At 35.8% G+C, this 27832-nt stretch overlaps 1 protein-coding gene across 2 annotated transcripts in view; it reads left to right on the forward strand.

Annotated features, from left to right (window-relative positions):
• Positions 1–517: 517 nt before the first annotated feature.
• The window catches only part of LOC149847035 (uncharacterized), a 37481-nt gene continuing 10166 nt past the window's right edge, over positions 518–27832 (forward strand). The window contains exons 1-7 of one of the 2 annotated variants that reach the window (XM_089996758.1): positions 518–556; positions 1154–1458; positions 2006–2077; positions 7773–7840; positions 8015–8168; positions 8594–8674; positions 8824–8913. In XM_089996758.1, coding sequence (XP_089852884.1) covers positions 1186–1458; positions 2006–2077; positions 7773–7840; positions 8015–8168; positions 8594–8674; positions 8824–8913 — 738 coding nt within the window. In that variant the 5' untranslated portion in view covers positions 518–556; positions 1154–1185. Of the gene's footprint in view, positions 669–1153; positions 1459–2005; positions 2078–7772; positions 7841–8014; positions 8169–8593; positions 8675–8823; positions 8914–27832 lie in introns of both variants that reach the window. The other variant, XM_089996756.1, reaches the window with a different exon arrangement.

Raw genomic sequence — 27832 nt, forward strand, 5'->3', positions numbered from 1 at the left:
TCACTACTCTCCAAAATACTTTGAAAAAATCTACACAGAAACCATCTACTCCCGGTGCCTTCCAACCCGACAAATCCTTAATTGCGTTCATGATTTCTGCTTCTGAAAACCTACGTTGCAAGGTTAAGACCTGATCCGGTTGAAGAGAAAGAAATAACTCATGCCCAATATTACCTCCTGTATTTGGCGGAATAGAATAAAGCTTCTCGAAATAGTCGGAGACCGCTGGCACAAGATTCTGGCCTTCCCACAACACCCCGTCAATTGTGATCGATTGAAGGATACTTCGTCTAAACAGATCAGAAGCAAAAGAATGAAAAAAACGAGTATTTTCAACCCCTGCTGCCAACCATTTGCTGCTTCCACTTCAACTCTTCTTTTAGAGAGAGAGAAGAGAGAGAGAGAGTAAGTGTTGGCTCGGGTTTTCTTTTCAAATTCAGAGTCGAACCGCACACGATCGGTTTAGGCCCACAAAGATAGGGTTATCTTGGTCTTTGCATCTTTTTAAGATGAGAAATGTCTCAACGCTCCCGTGTAGTCGATCGATCGCCTAGAGGTATTTCCTTTCCTCCAAATTTAGATTGATTGAAATTGGTTGAGGCTTCGTTTCGAGAGGTGCCTTCGCTACGGCTTAGGTTTCATTTTTGCCGTGGAGACATCAATTTCTGGTTCGCATTTGGCGTTTTCCCTTTATAAATCTTCGTAGATCGCCTTCTTGTGGTTTGTGCGGGTTGGGGGGTAGTGGGGAGGAGGACATGTATGATTTTCATCGGAAGTAGGGTGGGTAGGGAGTTTGGGGGAGGACAATAACGGATTTCGGAGGAATCCATCGGATCGAATGTTCATGGATTTCTGCGTCTTTTAGGAGAAAATTGATTCATGCATAAGGGATTGAAGAAGGGTTTCATTCTTTTTTGGAATTCCTTTTGGAATTTGAGATAAATTCCCCCTTTTCAGATTAAAAGCGATAAAATTTTGGGAAGGCTATGAAATTAAGGGATAAGCATTTTCCTTTCTTCTTATTAGTTGTCTGGTCAGTTTCTATAATCATTTTCTATTATTCTTAGTTTGTTTTGCAATTGAGAAGGGGGTAGCTGCATCATTGTGTTAAGCTGATATCTGGCTCATCTTGGAGTTACGCTGTCTTTTGCAGCTTTAGAATCAGAAGGTCTGAGCTGTCTAAAAATGGGAGACCATGTGGTTTTGTGCGTTGATCGCCTGATAACACCAGCAACACTTGAATGTGGTCCAGGAAGCCCATCTGGAGAAGGGCCTTCCATGGGCAGCGCTTCAAGTGGTTCTACATCATCAGGGAGCGCAGCTGATAAGATTGTGGAGGAGCCTGTGCCTTCTGAGGAGGAACAACCTCTTTTGCAGATAGCAGAATGCCGGATTTGCCAAGAGGAGGACCATGTCAAGAACCTCGAGACCCCTTGTGCTTGCAGTGGCAGTCTAAAGGTAGTTTCTCATCAATTTCACTCTATCAAGAACACCATAATATATATGAGAAAACTGTCATGAAAAATTTCTGTTCACATTGTCAATGATTTGCTCCTTGGCGTTCTGTTTTTAGCCTTTTTGCCTTGCAAGATTAGTTAGTTGTGCGTGTTGCTTTGGCAGGCTTTGATAGTTTGAGCTTTTTTATGAGTCTTGACTTATTTGAATTTGGTATTGACCACTAGAATCCTCCGAGTTTATCATGAGGAAATGGCACTTGTTAATAATGTTTACTTTTTGGAATGCTTAATTCTTTGAAACCCTAATGGTTTTCTGACCACTAATGGAGCTGCTGAAGCTAATGCCATCTTTGACATTGTTATTGTTTTAACTATAGTTATTATTATTAATTCATGTAGGGAGTTGATTTCCTTGAACTATATCCGTCACATCTTGTTCACCTTGTTGTGCTGCAGTTTTTTGGGAATAGTTTGCATTTTCTTTCTGTATATCTATAAGGGTCATTTCTCGTGATACAAATTTTGTTAACTGAATGTGTTTCTTCCAGTATGCCCATAGGAAATGCTTGCAACGCTGGTGCAACGAGAAAGGAGATATAACATGTGAGATATGCCATCAGGTTAGTTTTCTTGCTCTTTTCTTAAAATGTTGGTTGGAAAACTAAGATGCTGTAAAGAAGCGGCTTTGAATATATTGGGTTCAATAATGAACCAATACACATGCACATGAAGTGCGAATATACCCACTAAAGGGAAAACACAAGCATATAATGTGCTAACACATAAACCCACAAAGGGGAAAAAATGCCTATAAGGCATAAGTTAATATCATTGAAGAAAATAAGGGTGTAACACCCATTACATGGAGCAAAAGCTCCTTATTGGAGTGAAGAATACAAAGGGAAAAGCCCCTATTTATAAGCACAAAAAGGGACCACCTTGGGGGCTCCCAAAGGAGACGTTGGAGAGCCCCCAATGGTCAGCCCCCAATGGTCACATTTGTGACCATTGGGGGCTCCCAACGTCTCTATTGGGAGGCCCCCAATATGGTACGAATACGAAAAACAAAAATAAAAAAACAGAAAATAAAAGAAATATTACAATGCATATTCCAATTGGAATATGCGTAAAATGACAAATTACAAGAATACCCTTGAGGGTATTTTAGGAAGAGAATATATATTTATATATATATATATATAAATAGAGATACGTATACATATATATGTATACATATATCTATTTATATATATATATATATAAATATATATATGTACATTTAAGGATTATATTTCAACATACATATATGTGTACGAGTACACATATTTTAACCCCCCCCTCAATCTTTGCGGGGAAACGAAAATATTGAAAAAAGGGCAAGACTACAAGAGGCTTTGGTAAGGATGCTATTGAAACTTGAAAATGCCTTTCTCCAATTACCTTCTAATGGTGAACACATTTTCCGATCCATCAAGGGTACTTCTTTTTATCCTATCTCCAAGATCCTGTGGAATAACAACAAAGAACAAGTAAAAAATATCTTTGCACTTTACTCAAATGAAACATTCCTAACAAGGTGCAAAATTATAACTTATGCATAGAAATTTGAAGCACAGGATATGATAATTACTTTAGCATGAAAAGAAAATTTAGAAAACCAAGGTTTCAAAATCATATATCATGTTAAATAGTGGGCGGAAACAAATTGCAAAAATGCATAACGCATTCATAAGGTCCAACATTGGACAAACACAACCCCATAATAGGGAATAACACAATGGTCCACTAAGGGACACCACAAGAAGCCTACGAAGAGACATAAGTTATATAAACTTTATTGAATGAGGGCCTAAAAGGCCAAAATGAGCATATGCATATACTATCATGAAATGAATCAACACTTAAAAGAAACATTAATGAACATGCTCCAAACGTATAGAAAGACAAGGGTTATTGATTTTAGCAATTCCTTTGAAAGCGATTTCAAGAGAGAAATGCTTCAAGAGCATAAAAAGAGTGTATGAAGCACAAGATTTCAAAAAGATTTTAAATCCATTTAAGAGGCAAAATAATGAGTGTTATTTGAGTAGAGAACCTCACACTTTTAGGAAAATCTCACTCAAATGACAAAAAAACTCATTTTGCATATCAAAAAGTGGCCAAAAAACCATAAACACTTAATATATAGATTAAATGCCAAAATATTGATTTGATTTTAAAATATGCATATCAAAGATATGATTCACTTGTAAAAAGAAAGCAAAAAATGAATGTAATTTCATAACTTTCAACAATAGTTCATCCACTACAAACAACTACCTCATTAGTCCTCCAAACCCCATAAATCAAGTGTATAAGCTACTAGATCAAGAATATAAATATAATGCCATTAAAGGCCAAATGACACACACAAAGGTGTGCAAAAGAACCTCTTGTCTACATGTAATAATACTTGAAATGAGTGCATCAACGATAAGAATAAGAGAATACACGCCAACATGGACCAAAAGCATCTCTTGTCTACGTAAAAATACACTCAAGACCAAGTATGTTCAGCTACTAGAACAAGAGTATCAAGCCAACCATGAGCTAAAAACACAATACATCTCTTGTCTACATAAAATGACACTTGAATTGAGTGAAAGAAGCCAACCATGGGCATACATCTCAACGACTAGAACAAGGACACAAATGTCAACATGGACTAAAATCACACACCATGGTGTGAATCAACGTGCCTTGTCTACATATAATAACACTCAAGACAAGTGTGTTCAACTACTAGACCAAGAGAACAAAAGCCAACAAAGGGCTACCAACACACAAAGGTGTAATAAAATTCTTGTGTACATATGATGACACTTAAATATGAGTTATAAAAGGAGAAGACTTTTGAGGCAATAAAACTTGTAATGACAAACATATAAATGAAACCTTGAATCAATAGAACAATATTTTTCAAAAAAGAATACCCATATTTTGGAATAAACTATGTAAAAGTATCTTCAACAAGATACTACAACCGATAGAACAATATTCTTAAGAATAAATGTGTGAACATACGCACACCAAGAACACTTGTGCACAAAAGCACGAAATCACAAATGTGCAAATGCACTCATAAGTTTCATAAACAATAAAAGGTTGAGCAATAATCCCTAAAACCTTGATTTTAATATACCTTAAAACATTTAAGGTTTCAAAACACCATATTTCCATCACATATATAAATAAGGGCATCCATAAGATCAATGGCCAAAATCAAACGAGTGACACACTCATAATTAGAGATCATATACCAAATCATTCTAGAGTCCCAAGGTGCCCATAACTCATCAACCACCATCTATAATATGGCAAGTGGACAATCTAAAATGACATAACACAAGGTGCCCATAACTCACCTTAACAATTATCTCTAATATAACAATAGGGCCATAAAAAAGGATTGATGCATCATATACCTTGTGATGGATATAAGATAAATGCCATAAAAGGGCAATGAACTCTTAGGGAAAACATTTTCCAAATATGTGATTTTACAAAGAGGGTCGACTCAAAAGTCCAACATAATTAATCACAACAATATGCCATGTAACAATAATGTTGCATATATACGAAATTATGTTCAATCATGATCATTATAAAAAGACTTAATAAACACAACATGAAATATTTAAGCTATGTCATGTGTGAGAAAGGAATTGGAATAATCCAAGAAACAAATCAAGCCTTTATAATTTGCAATTATATGTATACCAAGATGTAAAATAACAATAATCTTAAATGTGCAAATTTAGGACAACATGTACCAAGATATTGCGGAAGCATTTATAATGATAAAAGAAACAATCTTACAAGTCCATTAAGGAATAAAAACAAACACAAGCCCTAAAGAAGGCAATAAAAACATCTCTTTATTGAAAAGAGAGTACCATGTGAAAATGTCTATGAATAGACAATACACATATAAGCATAAATATTTTATAAAAGAAGTGTACGAAGACACTCTCACAATCACTTGAACAAAATACGCAAAAAGCGTAATAAAGGCAAACATGCAATAATGCATGTATTTCATAAAAAAAAACAAATGTTTGAGTCTCTCAAGCTTTAATTATGCAATTATATGCTTGATAAATGCAATTTAAGACAAAGAAGACCATATTATGGCCAATGTAGGCATTCTTAGAGATACAATCAAGAGGTTTTGAAACCTTATGTGAAAAATACAAACAAACATGTTTATAAAGTTGCATCATTAGAAGAAAAATAAAAAATTAATGAAATCTTTTATACCAAAGGATGCAATAGATACACTATGCATTCTATATAGTGTGAGAAGATTTTTAAAAGATCTTTTCTAATGAACACAATGGTTCATACAACATATTTATCACAAATAATTTTTCAAAATTCTTTAAATAAACCAAAACCATTGAGAGACTTTTAGGAGTTCATAAATATTTATCATTAACAAGAACTACTTAGGGTTCATAAAAAAGTAAACTACAAAGATTTAGATGTGAGAAATTCTCATACAAGAATTATATCAAAAATTTAGCAAAGATCATTAACTTATACAAGAATTATATAAGTTATCACAAAAAAATGCACTAAAAACCATACACAAGAGTTTTTAAGCAAAGATCATTAATTTAGCAAGAAATTATATAAAAAGTTAACTTATAGGTTAATCACGAAATTCTTATGAAAAAATCATAAATCTCACATAATTGAAAAACAATTTTGCAAAACATAAATTACTATTATATGTGATGATGAATCGATAAATATATAACCAAGAATTATAATAAACAAATTTACCAAATTTAAAAGGAGATATTTTAAAATATACGAACACGCGAAATGTGAAAGGAAATGATTCAACTATAAAAAACACTAAATGTGCAAGGAAAATAGTTTCATAATGCATAATATGTTAAGAAAAGAGATACATACCGAAAACTTCTAAAAAGGAGAGGAACAATGAATACTTCACCATTTCTTGAGCACCACGCTTTCCGTTGCACCAAGAGACAACCCCATCGTAACCTTGCTCTGATACCATGTAAAGAAGCGACTTTGAATATATTGGGTTCAATAATGAACTAATACACATGCACATGGAGTGCGAATATACCCACTAAAGGGAAAACACAAGCACATAATGTGCTAACACATAAACCCACAAAGGGGCAAAAATGCCTATAAGGCATAAGTTAATATCATTGAAGAAAATAAGGGTGTAACACCCATTACATGGAGCAAAAGCTCCTTATTGGAGTGAAGAATACAAAGGGGAAAGCCCCTATTTATAAGCACAAAAAGGGACCACCTTGGGGGCTCCCAAAGGAGACGTTGGAGAGCCCCCAACGTCTCTATTGGGAGGCCCCCAATATGGTACGAATACGAAAAACAAAAATAAAAAAACAGAAAATAAAAGAAATATTACAATGCATATTCCAATTGGAATATGCGTAAAATAACAAATTACAAGAATACCCTTGAGGGTATTTTAGGAAGAGAAAATATATATATTTGTATATATATATAAATAGAGATACGTATACATATATATATATATGTATACGTATACATATATATATATATATATATGTATACGTATCTTTATATATATATACACATATATATATATATATATATATATATATATATATATATATATATATATATGTACATTTAAGGATTATATTTCAACATACATATATGTGTACGAGTACACATATTTTAACAGATGCCTGAATAACAAAGAAAAAACATGGAAAAGATTACCTAGAAGTGAGCGACCACGGTCACATTTTCGTCAACTTCTCTCTCTCTATATTGTCTGTTCTTTAATCATAAAGGTTGCATTATCCTAACTCAAGCTTTTAAACCTAGTATAAGACTCTCTCTCTCTCTCTTCTCTCTCTTTCTGACTACCTAGTGACAGCTTGTTGATGAGTAACCTTATAAACTCTTCTTGGTGATTTTGTGATGGCAAAAAGGGTCATGGTGTTTGTTGATAAGTGTCCTTTATAAATTCAATCATATTTCTGTATTTTCTGTCCTGTTCAGTCACTCTTTATGCATATGAGTGCATTTAGGGGCAAAGGTTTTGTAAAATGTTTATCCAAAGAAAAAAAAAGTTTTGTAAAATGTGCATGTATGTGAGTCAGTGCATGTGTGTTGGGGGGGGGGGTTGTGGAAGCAGGGGCCTTGTTTTAGCCTGCAGAATGGTTCATTTGTCTAGTTTTTTAATGTTCTATCTGATTTTGTATTTGATCTTTGTTCATATGCAATAAATGGCAGCAATATAAGCCTGGCTACACTGCTCCACCTCCTCGACCTCATGCTGATGAGACTGCCATAGATATTAGGCAAGTTTAATCCTCATAATTTCTTCTCTTCTCTTAGATTTTCAAGATCTATATATTTGGGAATTGTACTTATGCTTCTGGACTCATCATGGTGGATTTTCACTTTTAATTTTGTGTTTTCCTACTGATTGAAAAACTTAGAAAACTTATAAGAACTTCCTGCTTGTGATGCAGTGGTGGCTGGGCTATCTCAGGAACTGCATTGGATTTGCATGATCCTCACTTGGCAATGGCTGCTGCAGAGCGTCATTTCTTTGAGTCTGAGTATGATGAATATGCTGCCACAAATGCTAGTGGTGCAGCATTTTGCCGCTCTGCTGCTCTCATTGTAAGTCCTGCAATGAATTTGATGCTATCTGATGAAAACCAAAATCAAGAGCTTTGCGCTTTCTAATAACAGTATGAATTAGTTGTTATATTTTCACACGAAAGTTAAAGAATGCCTTGTTTTCTGAAGTGGACAGGTTCACCATTCTTGTGATTCTACAAATTGTCTGCAGTAATGACCATCCTGATGTTTCAGAGCAAAATAGTTGTTTGTGTTCAGCTTTTTTAAACATAACGATTTTGACAACTATATACATGGGAAACGTATTGTACAATTGAGCATATCATGGGTGTATGCACTTATGTATTCATGTATATACATGTGTATGTGAAAAGTGCAAGTAAACTTGTTAATTGGCCATTGAGTGTCCTGTACTGCATCCAAAAACATACCTGTATCTTTGATCTAGTTTTTTTGTGTGTCAGTTAATGGCTCTTCTGCTTTTGAGGCATGCACTGACCATCACCAATCCTGATGGAGATGAAGACACTTCCACTTTTTTCTCTGTAAGATTAAATCTCTTTCACTGTTGTTCCCTACGTTTTACTGTAGGAATCAAGTTTAATTCAGATTTTCATTCCTTCTTCCCTTTTCTTTTAATGGTTTAGATGTTACTTATCTGCGGCTTGATTAACACAATGTTTGTGTCAAACAGCTTTTCTTACTTCGTGCTGCTGCATTTCTTCTACCTTGCTACATTATGGCTTGGGCCTTCAGTATTTTGCAAAGGAGACGCCAAAGGCAGGTCAGTGAATCTCTCCTTACTGGAGGTTGACAATTGTGCTTGCCATGCATGTTTACCTTATGCACCTCTTCTTGAATTGTTTAGCTGCTATAGATGCATGTACAAGCTTTGAGTTTGGGCTGTTCAACTTAGAAAGTTTGGGCTTTAGCTAAGCTGAAGCAAATGCACTCTTAGAAAAAAAAGTTATGTTATGCAGTCAAAGGGAGTCTACACAATTCTAACCCATGCTTTACCAAAGGAGGGAAATTGAGTTAAATCCAATCCATACAACTAATATAAATACAAAATTACTTCCTTAATGAACACATAGTAGTGGAGAAAATCCAAACTCATGTAAGCTCGGGTTCAGCTCTTTTTCAAAATGAATATGAGATTAGCAATGAGATTTGGTTTGTCAAGCTCATATGGAAAATCCTTTGTGAGCCCAGCCTGATCTGAATGCTAGTAGCATGGCTCATTGTCTAATATCATGTTATTTCCAAAATATCAGTAGTTTAAACATCATGATAATTTCTCAACGAATTTGTGATATTATCATTGTATATATATGTGCAAAAACTAGAGGACATGAATCTAGAATATTCTATTTTATTGCAGCAAAAAAAGTTGGGAAGAAGACATCAATAATAGATTACTAAAGGCAAAGGGTATTGGCAATGCTGTTAAAAACGCCCCTCAAGGCGCAAAAAGCATGCCTCGCCTTGAGGCGAGGCCCTTTGTGCCTTGAGGCAAGGCCCTTTGTGCCTTGAGGCACACATATAAAGCGTTAGCTTACTGAGGCGCACGCCTCATGGCGAGGCGCACCTCATTTTTTACGAGTCAAATGAGGGTCAAAGCCCCATTTGACCCTCTCGTCTCTCATTCTTATCTCCTGCCCTCTCTCTCGTTTCTCGCCCTCTTCCCTCTCGTTGAAGAAGAAGAAGAAGAAGAAGAAGAAGAAGAAGAAGAAGAAGAAGAAGAAGACTCCCTCTCTCTCTCACCCTCTCTCGTTGTTTGCTTATACTTTGATAAACTTGGACCACCCAAAGGCACACACGCTTTCCCTCTCTCTGTGCTTATACTTTGAGTTTTATGCTTGTGTTTTGATCCTCTTTATTGAATATTGATGCATACTCCTTGCATATAAGTGCCCTTAAAGTTTATCTTCTGTTTATTAATAATTTATGTTACCTATAGTTGAACAGGTAACAACTCTATGAATTTTCTTGGATTTCCATATATGCATCTGCTTTTACACTAATTATTCATCTATTTTAATTTTAATGAGTTGCTGATTAATTTAATTTGTTGTCTTAATCCACTTAGTTTTCTTTCTCACAGTCTTTAAGATATCTTGACTTATGTTTTTTCATGAATGTTGCTTGCGTGCTTGCGGTAAGATTAGGTTTTAATGTTTGCCCGATGTTTCTATCCACATCTTTAAATTTGCATAATCATGGTCTCCCTCTCTCGATCATCGATCTTCTTGAGAGCGACAAGGTTCATGTGCCAATGTAGTTATTACATTTTCTCTTTGGTGCATATTGTTTGATTACATTTATTATGTAACCACCCCAACTCATACCCCTTAAAAAGTGTTGATTTTTTTTTACCCATTGCAGAAATATTCCTAGAGACCCAGGGCCTTTACAACTTCACTCACAGTTGGATAACCAAACAAACCACCAGGGATCTTACATTTATCATTCACACCATAGCAAGCCAAATTTTATTAAATCAGTAATGATAGTCTCGAGACAATTGCATAAGAAGAATCAAAATTCATGAACAATTAAATGTAAAGAAAATAAACTAAAAACAGAGCGACACTGTCTAGCAAACGTATAACACTCGTAGCTCTTCCAGAAGCGAGTCACTTCATTGATCCCCTGAGGCTACGAAAAACACAAAAGTAGGGGTATCAGAAATTCAAAGAATTCTATGTATCCCTCTAATAAAATAAATAAAATAAAGAATACAGATAATATTCGTGCAATAATTAAGAGTGATACAATTATGACAAATTCATAATTTAAGCAATCATTTAAGTAATGAGGAACAAGTGTTAAACATGAGAGAACAATTATTTATGCAATAAAGAGTATATATCATGCCATCACTCGTATATGCATGATTTTTATGCATATGCATGAATAACTTATTATTTTTTATTAAAGTATTCTTTTATATGCATGTCTCTATTAAATGCATACAATTTAAGTTTCTCTTTTTATTACCGCTGCCCGCGGATACACCAAACGTGTAAAAATTCTCAAGGTCAAGTAAGGTTTTCAAGGTAACTTAGTACACAAGTTGTATTTTATTATTGGATTTCAAACCTAGCCCTCGACCGAATTACCTTCGGAACATTAGACCACAACATCTAATGTTGGGACATTAAGGACCTTTACATCTAATAATATCACTTTCTTGGTATACCAAAACAACTGTGTCTACACACCACTCCCAGGCGAAGTGGCGGACTCTCCCTAAAACTGTGGCCAGGAGAAAGAACCTCAATATCGGGTTCAGGGGCAACAACAATGCACACGGAGTTTTGGTATCCTCACGGTTTCCCAAAACCGAAATGTCCAAGATTTTCATACTATAAAAGGGACATTAAGGAAACGTAGATTACACTGTTCTTTTATCTTGTTATTAATTCATTTTTTTTAATTTTGCAATTTAACATGCAAAATTAATAACACAAGCTTGCAAATCAACATGCGAAGCTCTTCACGGGACCATAGCCTGTGACAACATAGAACAGTGCAATAAGAACAATAATATCACATTTGATTTTTACAATGCATAAAACAATTAAAACAGAGAGCAACACAAGCTCAAGGCTCACTCGACCTACGATGATCCACTTTGATCATCAATGCATTCATATGCAAAAATCATCAATAACATGCCACTATGACTTCCTTTCAAATGCTTCTCAATGCACATTCATATATGCCAATTTAAGGAAGTGCATGAAACAACAATATTCATATGCATCTGCATGAGTTCAGATATTTATGTCAAATGCATGCTTTCATACATGAATCATTTCAAATTAAGCGTGAAGACACTCATGCAAACATGTATATACAACACTATAATTTTTTGGAGTCGCACATGCTCAATACATGAATAAGAAAATAATCTAGCATTAGAGTTTCATGTTCACACATAGGAAACCAAACATGAGTTTGCGAATATATGCACATAGTCTAATGACCCATAAAAGATCAAATTCTAGAGTTTTAGTTTATTTAACTAAACCTTCAATAACATGGTGTACCAAATCATGCATGCACTAAACTTGTCGACCACATGGGCCATTTCATGATCATAGTAACAATGTAAACATGGCTGACATCCAAAATTTATGAGCAACAACCAGTTTTTAAATTTGGTAAAAAGAACACAAGTTTTTCGTTCTTCTGTATTAATTTTGTTTTTTCAAAATAAGAACCTGCCCAGCCGTACCAGATTGATTGGACCCGGTATGCCAGGCCTGCTGAACTCGGTTCAACTGGGCCTGGTAGGTCTAGCAGGGCCTGGCAAAACCTGGCAGGGGGTCTGCCAGTCCAACCGAATGGCTGGGCTCTGGGCCTAACAGGGCCCCGGCCTGCTGGGCTACCAGGCTGCCAGCCAGCACCAGGCTGGGTCTGGTCTGGTCCGATCAGACTCCAGCCGAACCTGGTGGGGCCTGGCAAGTCAGGCCAGCCAAACATGGTTTGGCTGGTCTGGCAGCCAGCCCACCAAAAACTTATTTACATTTTTTTTTAAGAAATACCTGCCCAGCCAATCGGCTGGGCCCTGGCAAGGCCTGTCAGCACCTATCAGGTGCAATGAAACTGCCATGACTGGAATCTCCTGGCTTACAAGCGAATTAAATCCAAATTATGTGCATGGCAGCTGACAAATTTGAGAACAATAGCGTGATCAGTGTCAAAGCATGACCAAACAAAAAGGAAAGAAAGAAAAGTGAATCAAGGTTGCATCTCAACTCTGACAAGATGTTTGTGGGTTTTTACTTTTTAAACAGACAAAGGTTGATAGGAAGCCCATCTTTCCATGGAGAACTACATGTTTAGTTACTGATGATTTCTCTCAGTTTTTGCTACAACTACAGACTGAAACACCAACAGTCGTCAACTAGAAAGAAATCAAATTCTTTCTATATAACCTTGTTTCCTTTATTTATATCACATGAATATATCAGAGTAAAATAACTGAAATACACATTTCATCACGTCTTAATGAAATGTGCACGGGTAGGGGACATGATGTGGGCACCCTTAGTTCGATATGAGAGTTTTGCAAAAGTAGGACACAATGACATGACTCTCTCTCTCTCTCTCGCTATATATATATATATATATATATATATATATATATATATATATATATAGAGAGAGAGAGAGAGAGAGAGAGAGAGAGAGAGAGCCAAGATTCTTAACTTAATTTAACAAAGCATGAACACCAACTCCGGAACATCATGATATATAAACATTAAAGTAATGTAAACAACAAAAGGTTTTAAAAGAAGATAAAACAAATATATCAAAACAAAACAATCAATTTATGTAAAAGTAGATGAAATCAAAGTGTTAGCCACAAAAAAATAAAGAAGGCATCTTCATCCTACATATGAAATACTCCACCCTTGCAGAATCACACATCGCATCCTATCCCGAATAATTTTGCATGAATAGGTTTGAGAAAATGGTCTTCCGACAATCACGGAGTAAAACCCCAACAACAGGCAAGCAGAATCGGACTACATTCAGATTTGCATAAATCCATAACCCATGCTCATGAAGACATTCAATTTGGTATGCACATGCTTATTTTTTTTTCATCCGGTTTCAAGATTTTACCTATACTAAATCTAGACCAGATTTACGCATGTTGCAAACATGGCAAATCTGTCTTGAATTAGGGTTCCACAAATACAACCATTAATACATGTATTTTTCCCAAAATAAACCTCGAAAAAGAGAAACATAAAACCTATATTAGAGTAAATATCCAGATTTACTCTTTTTCCATAGATTTCTACTAAAATCTTGCATGAAAATCATATCCATGCTCTTTTTCTCATTTGAAACAAGAGAAAGACCCTTACATTTATCGTAGATCGAAAAAGAACAAGAAAATAATGGTGGAAACGATGGATGATCGGATAAGAAGCCTTCTTCCTCTTCCTCTCTTCTCCTCTCATTTTCTCTCTTTCTCTCTTTTTCCTTTTCTTTCTCTTTCTTCCTTTTTTTTTTTTGATCTATTTATAGAGCTCTAGATGGGCTGGAGAAGAGAGTGCAGCCCCAGTTGGAACTCTCTTCTCTCTTAGAGTTCCGAAAATTTTAAACCTCTCCAAGTGTTGACTTTTTCAAAGTTTCATTTTAATATGTTTTTTAAAACCTTAGATGCTTTTAGGTGTGTTTAAGGGCTCTACTAAGAGTCCTAAATACTCAAAACAAATAAATCTCGAAATTAATTAAAATTATTTATTTATTTATTATTTTTTAATAAATAAATACCTAGAAGCTTCCAAAAATTATAGTATTGAACTAGAACACTTCTAAAGTAATTTTATATGGGTTTAAGGGCTCTACTTAAAGTCCTAAATAATTGTCTAATAAATTTTTTGGAATTACATTAAATTAATTAATTAATTAATTAATATTAAATAATAAATAAAATTTTAGAAGCTTCCAAAAATGCTAAATTAACTTGGGAGGCTTCTTAACATTATTTAACTCCAATTCAAAGGTTTCTAATGAATTTAAAGTTGGAAAAACCGTTGGGCATGAAATTGGATCTGGATCCGGATCCAAGATCCAAATCCATCTAAAAAATCCAAATGGGTCTTGAGCTGGATTCAATCCATATTAATATGGGTCTTGGATAGAGTCCAAATCCATATTAGTTTGGATCAAATCCATCAATCCGGTTCGATCCAAATTTGACAAACTACTCAATTTTTGAAAAAATGCGATTTTCGGGCCAACTATAGCCTGAATCAAGAAAAAAAATACCGTTACGCTCAAAATTTTAAGACACATCCAACGATATTTAACTCGAATTTCGCTTCTGAAATTCGTTAAAAAATAACCTAAATTTTGCTTGAATTTAAAGGTTGAAAATAAAACTTTTTCCTATATTTTAAATGGCTCGTTTAGACCTAGTTAATAAGACTTGGGCCAAGCCCAGATTCAAAAGCATTGGTCTAATATCGAGGTTCAAATGATTTTTCTTCTATACTTAGCCAAATTTTTTAAAATCTCAAATTTAACTAAGTTTGAAAATATGTGATATTACAGATTATGATAATTACTAGTGATTGAAGCACTTCTATGATCAAATGATATGTTGTATGATATTTGTTGACTAAAACTTATGTTGCATTTCTTTTATTTGTTAATTTTATTTATATTGTTAGATATTTTTAAAGGATTTTTTAAGTTTTTTTTTTAATTTGAGGCTTACGCTTTACGCCTCACTTCAATTTTTGGTGGAGCACTACACTACGCCTCAACGCTTTTCACAACATTGGGTATTGGTCACTCTGTTCTCATCCTAGGTGAAGTCCATCTTGTTGATATAGGAAAGAACAAGAACAAAAAGCTTTGTCTATCATCCGTATATGATTTTTCTATAACTTCCATGTTTTCATCTTTGCCAAAAAATGCACAAGCTTAATCTTTTTTATTTTTGTGTATTGTATTTCATGGTTTTTTAATGCAAATTTTCCAGAGGATTATTAAAAAACCTATAATATGTTGAGATTTTGGCTGCGGATATAGTCGAGATCTATATGTGACTATGATTGGAAATTTCTGGGCTTATAATCTTGCTTCTCCTAGAAGTTACAAAAACAAGTTCAACTAGCTATCTATAGTGTTTGCCTTGGCTTGGAAGATTTTCAAGACAGTAGATTATTTAGTTTAGGCATTTTTTGGATTAGAGATAGGAAATTAAGGAACATGTAGGTAGATGGTGGAATTGAATGGCAGGGCTGCACATGAGCGGAGCTTGGGCTGTTCAAGCTTGCTAGCTTACTGTTAACGATGTTTGAGCTTGGCTTGAGCTTGAGCTTGATCCATGCTTGAACAGCCTTGTTCAAGCTTGGCTCGTGTCAAGCTTGACTGGGCTTGAGTTAGGCTTGGCTCAGCTCAAGCTGCAGTAGGTTTCTAAAAAGAACAAGTTTTTCTAGCCTTTGATGCGTAGGAAGGGGCAGGATTTGTAGTCAATGCCTCTTTAAGAGGTGGACAATGTCTTACCTATGAGGGTGGTACTTACCATTTATCTTTTTTGCAAAAAGTTATATGATCTAACCATATGAATTTTACATGTTAAAAAAAAAGTTGTGCAAGCTTTGTCAAGCTTTAATGAGCCTAAGTTCAAGTTCAGGCTTAGCTTGTTTAACTAATTGGGCATCTATGTCACATGGGTGCGGGTGCAGGGGTGCGGCAAAAAAAAAAAAAATATATATATATATATATATATATATATATATATATATATATATATATATATATATATATATATATATATATATATATATATATATATATATATATATATAAGGGGGGGTCCGCGGGTCCTGCTGCACGGTCAGCTGGGGGGGGGTCCGTGGGTCCTGCTGCGCGGTCAGCTGGGGGGGTGTCCGGGGGGGCCCGCCCCTGGCGGGGGTTATAGGGGGGCAGCCCCCCCCCCCCCCCCCCCCCAAGATTTTTTTTAAAATTCCGCAGCCCATTTCATAGGGCAATTTTTTTTTAAATCCAACAAAAAGGACCAAAATGACCCTGGGTGCATTGACCGCAGCCAGGGTCGGGTTGACCGCACCGGGTGCCACACCCGCGTCGCATCACATCGACGCGAGTGCGGCACCTGTCTGGCCGAATCCCTGTGACATAGTTGGGCATCAATCTAGGGCTCAAGCTCAGCTAGTTTATTAACAAATGAGCTTGAGTCGAGCTTTAACCAAGGCAAGCCCGAGCTACTCAGTTCACATTGCATCCCTACAAAAAGCGAATGCCCTTGGTGGTTTGGCAGGTCCTGCACCTCCTACCTAGTGGATGTGTATATCAAGAAGGAAATGACAGGGTAGCAAATGGTTGGGAAAAGCTTAGTTGTTGCACCAATAAAAGAGAATTAAGGAGCTCCTTAATGAGGCAACATAGAGGTATGCCAGTATGAAGTTATGTCACTTGGCTACGGCTGTGTACATGGGGATATGGTAATTTTTATGAAGTTTTCAATATGGCTAGTATATAAGGGGACACGATATGGGTGCCAAAATGGAGTATCTGTGTGACATAGCTATGAATGGATGATAATGTACATATATATGTTAAAGGAACTAGGAAAAGGAGTGAAAGATTGTGGCACTACTTGTGTTTTAGCTTTAAATAGAGAGGGATGGAAAAACAGGATTTGTGAGGCTGACCTTGTATGATGTATAAATATAGTATACAGGAGGAAAAGAGAAAAGGGGCTCCAAGACAACCTTGTATTGTGTAAAAGCTATGTCACAGGGACACACCATTTTGGCAGTGTGTCTATGGTGACACACACACACACACACACACGGACATGGACACTGTCCATTAATTTATTGTTATTTTAATACTTTTAGATATTATTCCAATAAAATGGATTTTTAATATTAAAATATCAAAAAAGGTTCCGATTGATTAAAAATTAAAAATTTCCATGTTCTTGTGTCCTGTTTTCCAGAAAATTGTTGAACTTGCAAGCCAATCCTCGTCATGTGGCCTCGTGTCCATATATCTTTGTGACTGTAAAAGTCCTTTTTTCCCTTTTCAGTGTATATCTTAGGGGGCTGGATTTTTTCACTACTGACATTTTTCAATAACCTGATGTTTCTATCTTGAAGTTTTGAAATATGATTTTTTTAATAACAAATGCAATGATCTTTACCTGAGAACTCTTTGAACGTTACTCTAGGTTCTGTAGTAAATCTTGTGCAATATGATATTACATTCTTTCAATTAGTACTTAGTGGTTTAGTTATGATCCTCAAAGACTGAATGACCTTGTAACTGTGCTTATACCTGATGCGTGTTTGAACCTGAGTTTTAGAATGACTGCCTGTGATAAGGTAATATTTTAACAAACTACAGCAGGTTGGATAGTTTCTGGGATTTGCATTGTGGGTTTAGTCCATGGTAACTGGTAGCACCCTACAGCCGATGAAACAGATGCAGAAGCACAGGGTAATGTGCTCATTTTTGAGTAACGGGGTTAAAAAATGGAGAAGCTTCTTTCAACAATGTGGGAGTTGGGCTTCCTAGACAATAGGAATATGCATTCTCTATAAAACCTGGATACATCCTACGTTTTCCTTAGAAAAGGCTGAAAAAAATAATTTTAATGAAATATTACTTAACTGTTGCTTTGAGAAGTCTACTCACTTCTCTAATGATTTTAGATTGCTGCACTTTTCGCTTATCAAGACATCACTTAAACATTCATTACTTGCTTCCCACTTTGCAAATCGCTTAACACCCATTTTTTTCTATGGAAAACTATGGTTTAGTTTTTCACTTCTATTTGTTCCTGCTTCGACCTAGTATGTTATGGCTGAATGGACAGCCTTAAGACCTAAGTCACATGGGTGCGGGTGTGGGGATTCGGCACTTCCAAAAAACCTGGGTGCGGCAAAAATAAAAAATTATCTATCTATCTATCTATCTATCTATCTATCTATCTATATCTATATATATATCTATATATATATATATATATATATATATATATATATATATATATATATATATATATATATATATATATATATATATATATATATACCGGGTTCCCCCGACGCGGGTCCTGGGCAAGGCCGTTCTGTTCCGGGCAAGGCCTAATCAATACCACCACCAGCTACGCTCACGTCACTTTCTAGCAAAATAATTAACTGGCCGGGCAAGGCCTTGACCTTAGCTGCCCGCCCTTTCCCCTCTAACCCACAAACCTCATTTCACCACGTCAAGTTCTCACGTCATTTTTTTTATTGTAATGATTATAAAGAAGATCAAACCAAGACCCATTAGTTTAATTTAAGTAGAATATCATTGTATCTCCTTGGTCAGGATGTAATTACTTGGGCTTTAAAATCACCAATCTATATCTTATTAGTTTTGACCTCTGTTTCCGTGACCGTACCTCCTCCAGCCATCTTTTCTTCCTTTACATTTTCAGATTTCTTTATGACATATAATAAGATATTGGGAGATTTTGTGTTTGGCGCTTTTTCCTTCTGGAAGTGGAGGGGAGACTAGTTGGGGGCAATTTGTTAGTGCATCACGTGAAGTAACTTTGGTTAGAGTCCCCAACCCTGGTTGGGTGCAACACTCGAGACATGTAAAGGGTTAGTGTGATGTGATTTGAAGTAATAAGGGGCAGCAGCATTAGCTTTACTAATTTGTCCCAAAGGCCGAATGTTGGAAGCATGGGAAGCAGCGAAGGATGAAAGGGGGAGATTGGTTGCGCATCAGAGACCGTGGCAGTAGTAGTGCAGGCACAGCAGGGAGCTTTGCAGGCGCAGCAGCAGCAGCCATGGCCGTGAATGATTCCCTTTAGGTTGGTGGCTTCAGAGGGGAGCTGTTTTCCGTTTGTGGTCTGGTTTGCTGACTTTTGATAAAAAGAAAAAGCAAGTTTTTTTTTGTATATTTTCCTTAAGAAAAAAGTAGTATTTTTCTTCTTTTTTTGGTGGTTTTAATGGATGTGGGTGGTGGTGTTCTTGAGATGGTAGACAAGAGAAATGTTCGTGTTGGTGTTGATGGTGGTGGTTTTGAGGATGGGGAGAGAGGAGTTGGTGGTGAAGAGAGGGAAGGTATTAGTCCGGCGCCTCAAAAGCTGTCTCGCACCGACGCGTTCCCCTTTAGGATGCCTCCCTTCTCCCGTTGTGACAACAGCCCCGGTCGAGCGATTTATACGATGTCCCCGGTGGTGCAGTTGCAGCAGGAGCTACTGCAACAAGGACTCTGCAACCTTTTCCTATTTCCTTCAAATCCCCAGGTATCAACTCTAAAACAACACCCCTTCCAAAACACCCTTTGCATTTTTCCCGCACCTCTGATTTGTCCAAAGAATCACCCTTATACCATTTCATAGGGCAAAATTTAAAATAAAAAAATAAAAAAATGGATCAAAATGATCCTGGGTGCGTTGACCTCACCCAGGGTCGGGTTGACCGCACCCGCTCCCGCACCCGCGTCGCGTCGCGTCGCGTCGCGTCGCGTCAACGTGGGTGCGGTACCTGTCTGGCCGAATCCCTGTGATATAGCTTAAGACCAAGCACTAGCCCAACTTGACTTTTTTCTAGAGTTGGGCTGATTGACCTAACCACTCCATAGATTTGGAAGACTTAGGTCTTGAATTAGGCCATCAGTTTTCCAGATGAAAGTTGGTTAAGTTCTAATTTTATATCCTATCTATCTGGTAACGTTTCTGGGCGTACTTGTTTCCATCTAGTTTCATAACTAGGTTTTGCTTATTTCTTTCTGTTGATTTATATAACAGGGACTTGAAAACTGACTTAATCTGTAAACCCCATGAGTCCTGAATGTAGTTTTACGTTTTAAAGTTTATTTTTATTATAGACATGTAAGGGTAAATGCTATCTGTTTTAAATGGTGTCATGTGCCTTGTTATTTATCATTTTCCTTTCTGAGGTTTTTTCTGTGTACTAATGGTACAATCTGATGATCTGTGAAATGACTTCACTTGTGTCTTTTAAACTGTTCTGAAGATGACCTTGTCATTAGCCGGAACCCTTGTTTTCTCTTTGCAGCGTGCTTTTTCTGTACAGTATCTGATGACTTCATTTCACCTTATGTTTTCTTCTTATTATTTTAGAACTTATTTTTTCTTATGTAATTTTCTACTCATCCATCAGCCTTGCTTTCATGTTTTTTGTTTAAATGGTGGACTTTGCCGTTCTTATGAAAATAAGGAAAATTTGATCATGTTTATGGCTGATAGTCTTCTTTGGTGTTTTTGGTGCCAACTTCTTTATATTGAAGCATTTGTCACATTTAATCAAAATACTTCCCATAGATGGGTCAGACCAAGGTTGTAAGTACCGTATCGGAACCTGTAGCAGTCGGGCCCAAAGTAAGATACATATCATATCGTATCATAAAAACTCATAAATTTCACTATTTTTTTCAATCTAAAAAAAATCCGAAAAAACAAAAAATCATAGAATACAAAAAACACAATATATTTATATAAAAAACTTAACTAAACATAGATATGTCATTAAACATTTAATAGCCATACATTTGGTTGTGCAGCCACGCATCTAATCACTACAAATACAATCGGTTAAGACAAAATAATGATACATTCAAAAGCCAAAAGTTTTTACAAAAGTTAAAGTAACATTTTTTAGTTACCGGATGCCATGCTAAGGGGTAAGACATACAAGCTAGAGTTCATAAACATGTCTATCTATGTCACATGGGTGCGGGTGCGGGGGTGCGATACTTTCAAAAAACTTGGGTGCAGGGGTGCGGCAAAAATATAAAAAATTATATATATATATATATATATATAAAGTCCAAAAGTAGACATAAATGACCCTGGATGCGTTGACTGCACCCAGGGTTAGGTTGACCGCATCGGGTGCGGGTGCGACGCGGATGCGACACCTAGTTGAAGAGTCTTTATGACATAGATGTCTATATATAAAAGTCATCTTTAGTATCAAACTTTAGCTCAATGATTTCCTTCGTTTATTGCATCGTTCAGTGGCTTGAGATGATGATGGGTCATCTTCATCTTCTCAATCAGGGACCACCTTTGGCAATTTTTCTCTGTTAAGATATGCATATATGTAGTTGTATATACTACATATATATATCAGTGTTATTAAAAACGCGCCTCAAGGCGTAAAAAGCGTGCCTCGCCTCAAGGCGAGGGCCTTTGTGCCTTGAGGCGCAACATAAAAGCGCAAATGCCCTGAGGCGTACGCCTCATACGCTTTGGGGCGTACGCCTCGAGGCGAGGTGCGCCTCAAGGTGAGGCGTACACGCCTCAATTTTTTAGTCAAATGGGGGTCAAAGCCCCCATTTGACCAAAAAATATGGTTAAATATTAGCCCCCCCGACCCTAATTAGGGTTGGGGCCCCTCATTCTGTCAACCTCATCTCTCACTCACTCTCTCCCACCTCTTGCTAGTCTTGGTCTCTCACTCACTCTCTCCAACTTCTCGCTCGTCTCCCACATCTCTACAAAGCCCCCATTTATTGCTCTTTCTCGACAGATACAAGAGAGAAAGAAAATAAAGAATTTATACATGGCAAGGGCGGCAACCCTAAACCTAAACAAATCGGGTCTGATCCATAAGAAACTGGGTCTCAAACATAAGCCAAAAAAAAAAAAATTCTTCCGTGGGGCGCTGCCCCCCTGGACCCCTGCCCGCTGAACCCGTAGTGGGGACCCATGCCGGGGGGAGCCCCCGGACCCCCCTTACTGCAAGGGAAAAAACTCTAAATCAGGCTCCACAACTCATCAGGTACTGGTACTTCAATGAGCATGGGTCAGACCAATTTTGGATTTGACCAATCAAACCCAATCCATTACCTATTTTGATCCATTTTAAGGTGCATAAAGGGTTGTTTTTATTCATTATTGTATGGTGCTTGATACACACAAAACACACATGCATGTATACCTATTTTTTCTCAAACAAAAAAAATACACACATGCACACATACACACATACACACACATAGCTGTGTCGTACCCCCATACCCCATACTTTTGTAAATTTTGATGTACCCTATGTGCCCACACTTGCATCCATACCCATAGCTGAACCTATGTGACAATTTATAGATTCAACGAGATTTCATTAGAAAAAAATGAACAAGAATATCTTTGCAGCTTGAATCAACCTTTATCTATTATTTCATATTAATAGATGAATTCTGGCCCTTATGTTGACAAGCTACTTTTAGTGAATGCTAGTGGCAAAAAGTTAACACACTACATTTGAATAATAAAGTTACCCAATTTTTTAATTGTTTGATATTAAGTTTTTTTATTGAATATTCTTATATGTTAGCGTATATCTCTGCTTTACTCTCATTTTGAAGAGTTTTGGACAAATATATTAACGTTTGGTTGTTAATGCTAACATGCATTTTTCAATTAGGACATGATGTTGTTAATGCTAATATGCATTTCGTTGTTAATTTTTTATTGAATGAATGCTCATATTTTATTTCTTAGATACTTACGTAGATCAACTTGTTGCATTAATGTTACTTTTACATGTTAATCTCATATTCTGTCAATATTTATTTGAGATTTTTTATTTCTTGTTGGTTGTTGCTTCATCAATAAAGCATTATTTATTTATTTATAATTTTAGATATTTTTTAAAGTTTTTTTTAAGTTTTCAAATTTTTTTTTTGATGCTTACGCTTTACGCCTTGAGGCTTATGCCTCGCCTCAGATTTTGGTGGAGCGCCTCGCTACGCCTCAACGCTTTTCACAACACTGATATATATGATATAAATATATCATATATATCTTTATGTATATACATATATAATAATATATATCATGTATATATATTATTATATATGCTTTATTCTTTGTAATAGAAAAATGGAAAATACCCAATAGGGGTATTTTTGTCTTTTTATAGTCATGTAATAGGTTGTGCCCATTAAGGGCACAACAATCTTTTTTATTTTATTGTACAAACTAGGGTTTTAGTTTGTCTTGAAGGGCATTAAGGGAATCCCTCCATAGAGTCGTTGAGACCTCCCTAACGACTCTATTTCTAGCCGTTGGGGGGTGTCTCAAGGGCTCTACGCTCCCTTGATTGTGTATAAATAAGGGTATTCCCCCTCTTGTAAGGTTAATGATTTCTCCTGTAGTTTGTAATGCAATTCTCTATATTTTTTATGTGTTCTCTTGGCCCTTGTCTGGCATATGTGTATGTGATCTATGTCACATGGGTGCGGGTGTGGGGGTGCGACACTTTAAAAAAACTTGGGTGCGGGGGTGCGTCAAAAAAATAAAAAATTATATATATAAAGTCTAAAAGTTGGACATAAATGACCCTGAGTGCGTTGACTGCACCCATTGTCAGGTTGACTATATCGGGTGCGGGTACGACGCGACACCTAGTTGGAGAGTCCCTGTGACATAGTATGTGATTGAGTGTTGACCCATGAGTGGTCTTGATACTATTTGATATAGTGTTCCTGTAAGCTCATAAGAGGCATTATCTTGTATTCTTTTCCATTTCATTACATGGTATCTGATCCATCGGTTGAAGATCTTGTTTGCGTGGATGTGAGAGTGTGGATCGTATGATCGTGACCTCATGGTGTCCAAAGATTACTCTACTTTCATTCTACCTCCTCTCTTTCCTCTTGTTCTTTCTCTATACTCTTTATTTGTAAAAATGGAAGATGAAAGAGAAGTTATCTTCATTCCTGTGAGATTCAACGATACAAATTATATGATGTGAGCATCCATAGTTAAATACAAAATATAAGAAAATTGTCTATGGGATTTGGTTGATGGCACCGAAAGAGAACCAAAACCTATACTTACCAAACTTGAAGACGGCAAAGAAGTAACTCTCCAAGGAAAAGAAATGCCTAAAGCCGTTGCCGAATATGAGAAAAAATGGAAAGAATGAAGAAAGGGCTGCTTCAAGATGACTGAATGACTCATCAATAGTGTTGACATCAAGAAATGCTCAAGTTTGACAAAATTTTGATTTTTCTAGTGATGCATGAAAATATCTTAATGATATAATATTGTCTAAAGAACAAAACTCATATATGTAATGTGCAAAACAAGTATAGAACCATGACCCAAGGGGAAATGAGCATTAAAGAATACTATAATGTTCCTTTTCTTCTTTGGGATGAATTGACTCTTTTAAAGCCTAAGTGGCATTGTTCTCAAGATGTAGAACTCCGTTAAAATCAAATTAAAATAGAGCATTTCTATTAATTTATAAATGGGCTTAGACCTGAATTTAAAGTCACCAAATCAACTCTTCTTCATAGAGGAGTACCTACCATAGTAGAAACACTTGAAGAATTAACTATGGAGGAAACTGAGTTAAATAAACCTTCTTCTACTAAAGATGAAGAATTGGTGCTTGCTATGTCAAGGCTCGAAAACTACAAGGGCTATAAGCCCCTTCACTTCCAAAGAAGCAGTGATTATGGGAGAAGCTCCAATGAGAATGGGAGAAACTCCAATGATTATGGAAGAAGCTCAAATGATCATGGAAGAAGTGACTATGAATACAAGAAGAGTGGCAAATTAATATGCCATTTTTTTATGAGCCGGGTCACATCAAGCCTTTTTGCCCAAAAAGGAGAGAAGATCGAAGAGATGAAAAAGGTGGCTTCCGTGAGACCATCTTTTGAAAAAAATTGTGTAGATGAAAACTCCAAAAGCGTGGGCTCATTGTCTTTAGCATAACTCATGGAAGCACTACAACCAATGTTGAAAAATCAAGTCTCTTCTCTCTGTGGTGGGGTTGTATCCACATGTATTGATCTTTGTAAGATTTCTTGGATTCTTGATTCTGGCGCTTCTTTTGATAGGACTCCAAATGAGTTCTCACTATTCCAATGCCATATTAATCCAAATGATTCTTATGCTTCAATCGTCGATGGAACTTCTTTAAAAATCAAAAGTTTTGGAACTTTGCAAAAAACATCAAACTTTTCATATACAATGTTAGAATAATATTAAAATTAAATTTGAATCTCTTATCCGTTTCCTAAATTGCGGATCATGGTGCAAAATCTTTTTTTTTGTCTAATAATTGTTTGCTACAGGATCTCCAGTCCGGGAAGCCAATTGGGCGAGGCCATAGAAGAGATCTCTATGTTATGGATAATCTTGAATTATCAAAATACATATTTGTAATTTTGTGAAAAAAAGCTATAAAAAATTAACACAAAAGACTAGGACATCCTAATGTGTCAAAATTACATTTGTTTTCATTTCTGGCAAATTATAAAAAAAAAAATTAGTTTGTTAAGATTGCATTCTTGGTAAAATGAAATCTTTACCTTTTGGACTTGGTCATTTCATATCTAAAAAACCATTTAAGTTGGTGCATTTGGATGTATGGGGATCGACTCCGGTTGTATCCAAAGGAGTATCATGTTATGTTATTTTTGTGGATAATTATAGTCAACACACTTGAATATATTTTATTAAGCACAAATCCAAAGTATTTGATTGTTTTTAAAAATTTCATCATTATGCCAAAACTCAATTTAAAGCCAACATTAAAATTTTTAGATATGGTTTCGGAGGAGATTTTTTATCAAATGACTTAAAAAATTATCTTGATTTACATGAAATTATTTATCAAAATCTTGTCTTTATACTCAACAAAATGGACTAGCCTAAAGGAAGCATAGACTAATTGTTGGGACTACTAGAACACTTCTTATATCAAGAAATGATCCTAATTTTTTTTGGGCCGATGCTGCCTTTACGGTGATTTATTTGATAATTAGAACGCCTTCAAATACTATTGAAAATGTTTCTTCTATTGAAAAATTATTTAAACTTATCTCGATTATAAAAACTTATGAGTTTTTTGTTGCAAATGCTTCGTCGTTAGCAACAAAAATGACAAACTTTCTACTAAAGTTATTCCTTGTGTTTTCTTGGGATGTGCCAAAAATAAAAAAGGATATACATGTTATAAAATTACAAGGGACAAGTTATATGTTTCAAGAAATGTCACTTTTCTTGAAAACGAAAATGGTTTTGATAAAGATAAAATATAAGAACATTGTGATTATTCTTTTCTTTTTTTATCTTGCTAATGAGCATGATAAAGTTGTTAATTACGATAGTAATGACATACATGAGTGACAATAAGGACACTCATGATGCACATGAGAATGATAATGAAGGTCTTGATGACATATACCAATCTCATAATGAAGTTCAAACCTATACTCGACGTATTGAAGACCATCCTCTATGTGCTCTAGAAAAATATTCACAAAATCAAGACATAAATTCCTCTAGTATTAGAAAATCCATGTGGATTTTCAAAGCTCCTAGGAGATTTGTGTCCTATGATTATTTTGAACCCAAATATGGAGCATGCCTAACTGCCATCCACTCATATGTAGAACCATCCTCTTATAATAATGCTAAGAATCAGTCGGAGTGGATTAGAATCATGAATGATGAATTAAAAGCTTTAAAAAAGACAAAAACTTGAGAGATTCAAACGTTACCCAAAGAAAAGAAAACTATAAGGTGTAAATGAGTTTATAAGATTAAAACCAAAAGTGATGGGACATTAGAGAGATATAAAGCCATACTTGTAGCCAAAAGATATAGTCAAGAGTATAGAATAAACTATGATGAAACATTTGCTCCAGTTGCTCGAATGACCACTATTAGAATCCTTATTTCTATGGCCTTAATTAAAAAATGACCCATCTTTCAAATGGATGTCAAAAATGATTTTTTGAATGATAACCTTAATGAGGAAGTTTATATGAACCCTTCACCAGGATTATGATTAGCACATAGAAAAGTTCTTTGGTTATGGAAGACTTTGTATGGTCTAAAACAAGCTCTTAAAGCTTGGTATGATCGATTCAGTAGTGTGATGACACAACTTAGCTTTAAATCTTGTTATACTGACACTGCATTGTTTGTTAAGTCTTCTAATGCAGGCATAGTGATATTACTTCTCTATGTTGATGACATGATTATCATAGGATGTGATAAGCATAGAGTTAGTCATGTCAAAGATGTTCTCAAAGTTAACTTTGATATGACAAATCTTATTTTTTATGATATATGCTTGAAATTGAAGGTGTTTACTAACACCATGATTATTATTTGTTATAGACTAAGTGTTAAGTTGTACACACAC

Source organism: Nuphar pumila, chromosome 2 (genome assembly GCF_984573655.1).
Source record: "Nuphar pumila chromosome 2, dmNupPumi1.hap1.1, whole genome shotgun sequence".
Classification (NCBI taxonomy): Eukaryota; Viridiplantae; Streptophyta; class Magnoliopsida; order Nymphaeales; family Nymphaeaceae; genus Nuphar; species Nuphar pumila.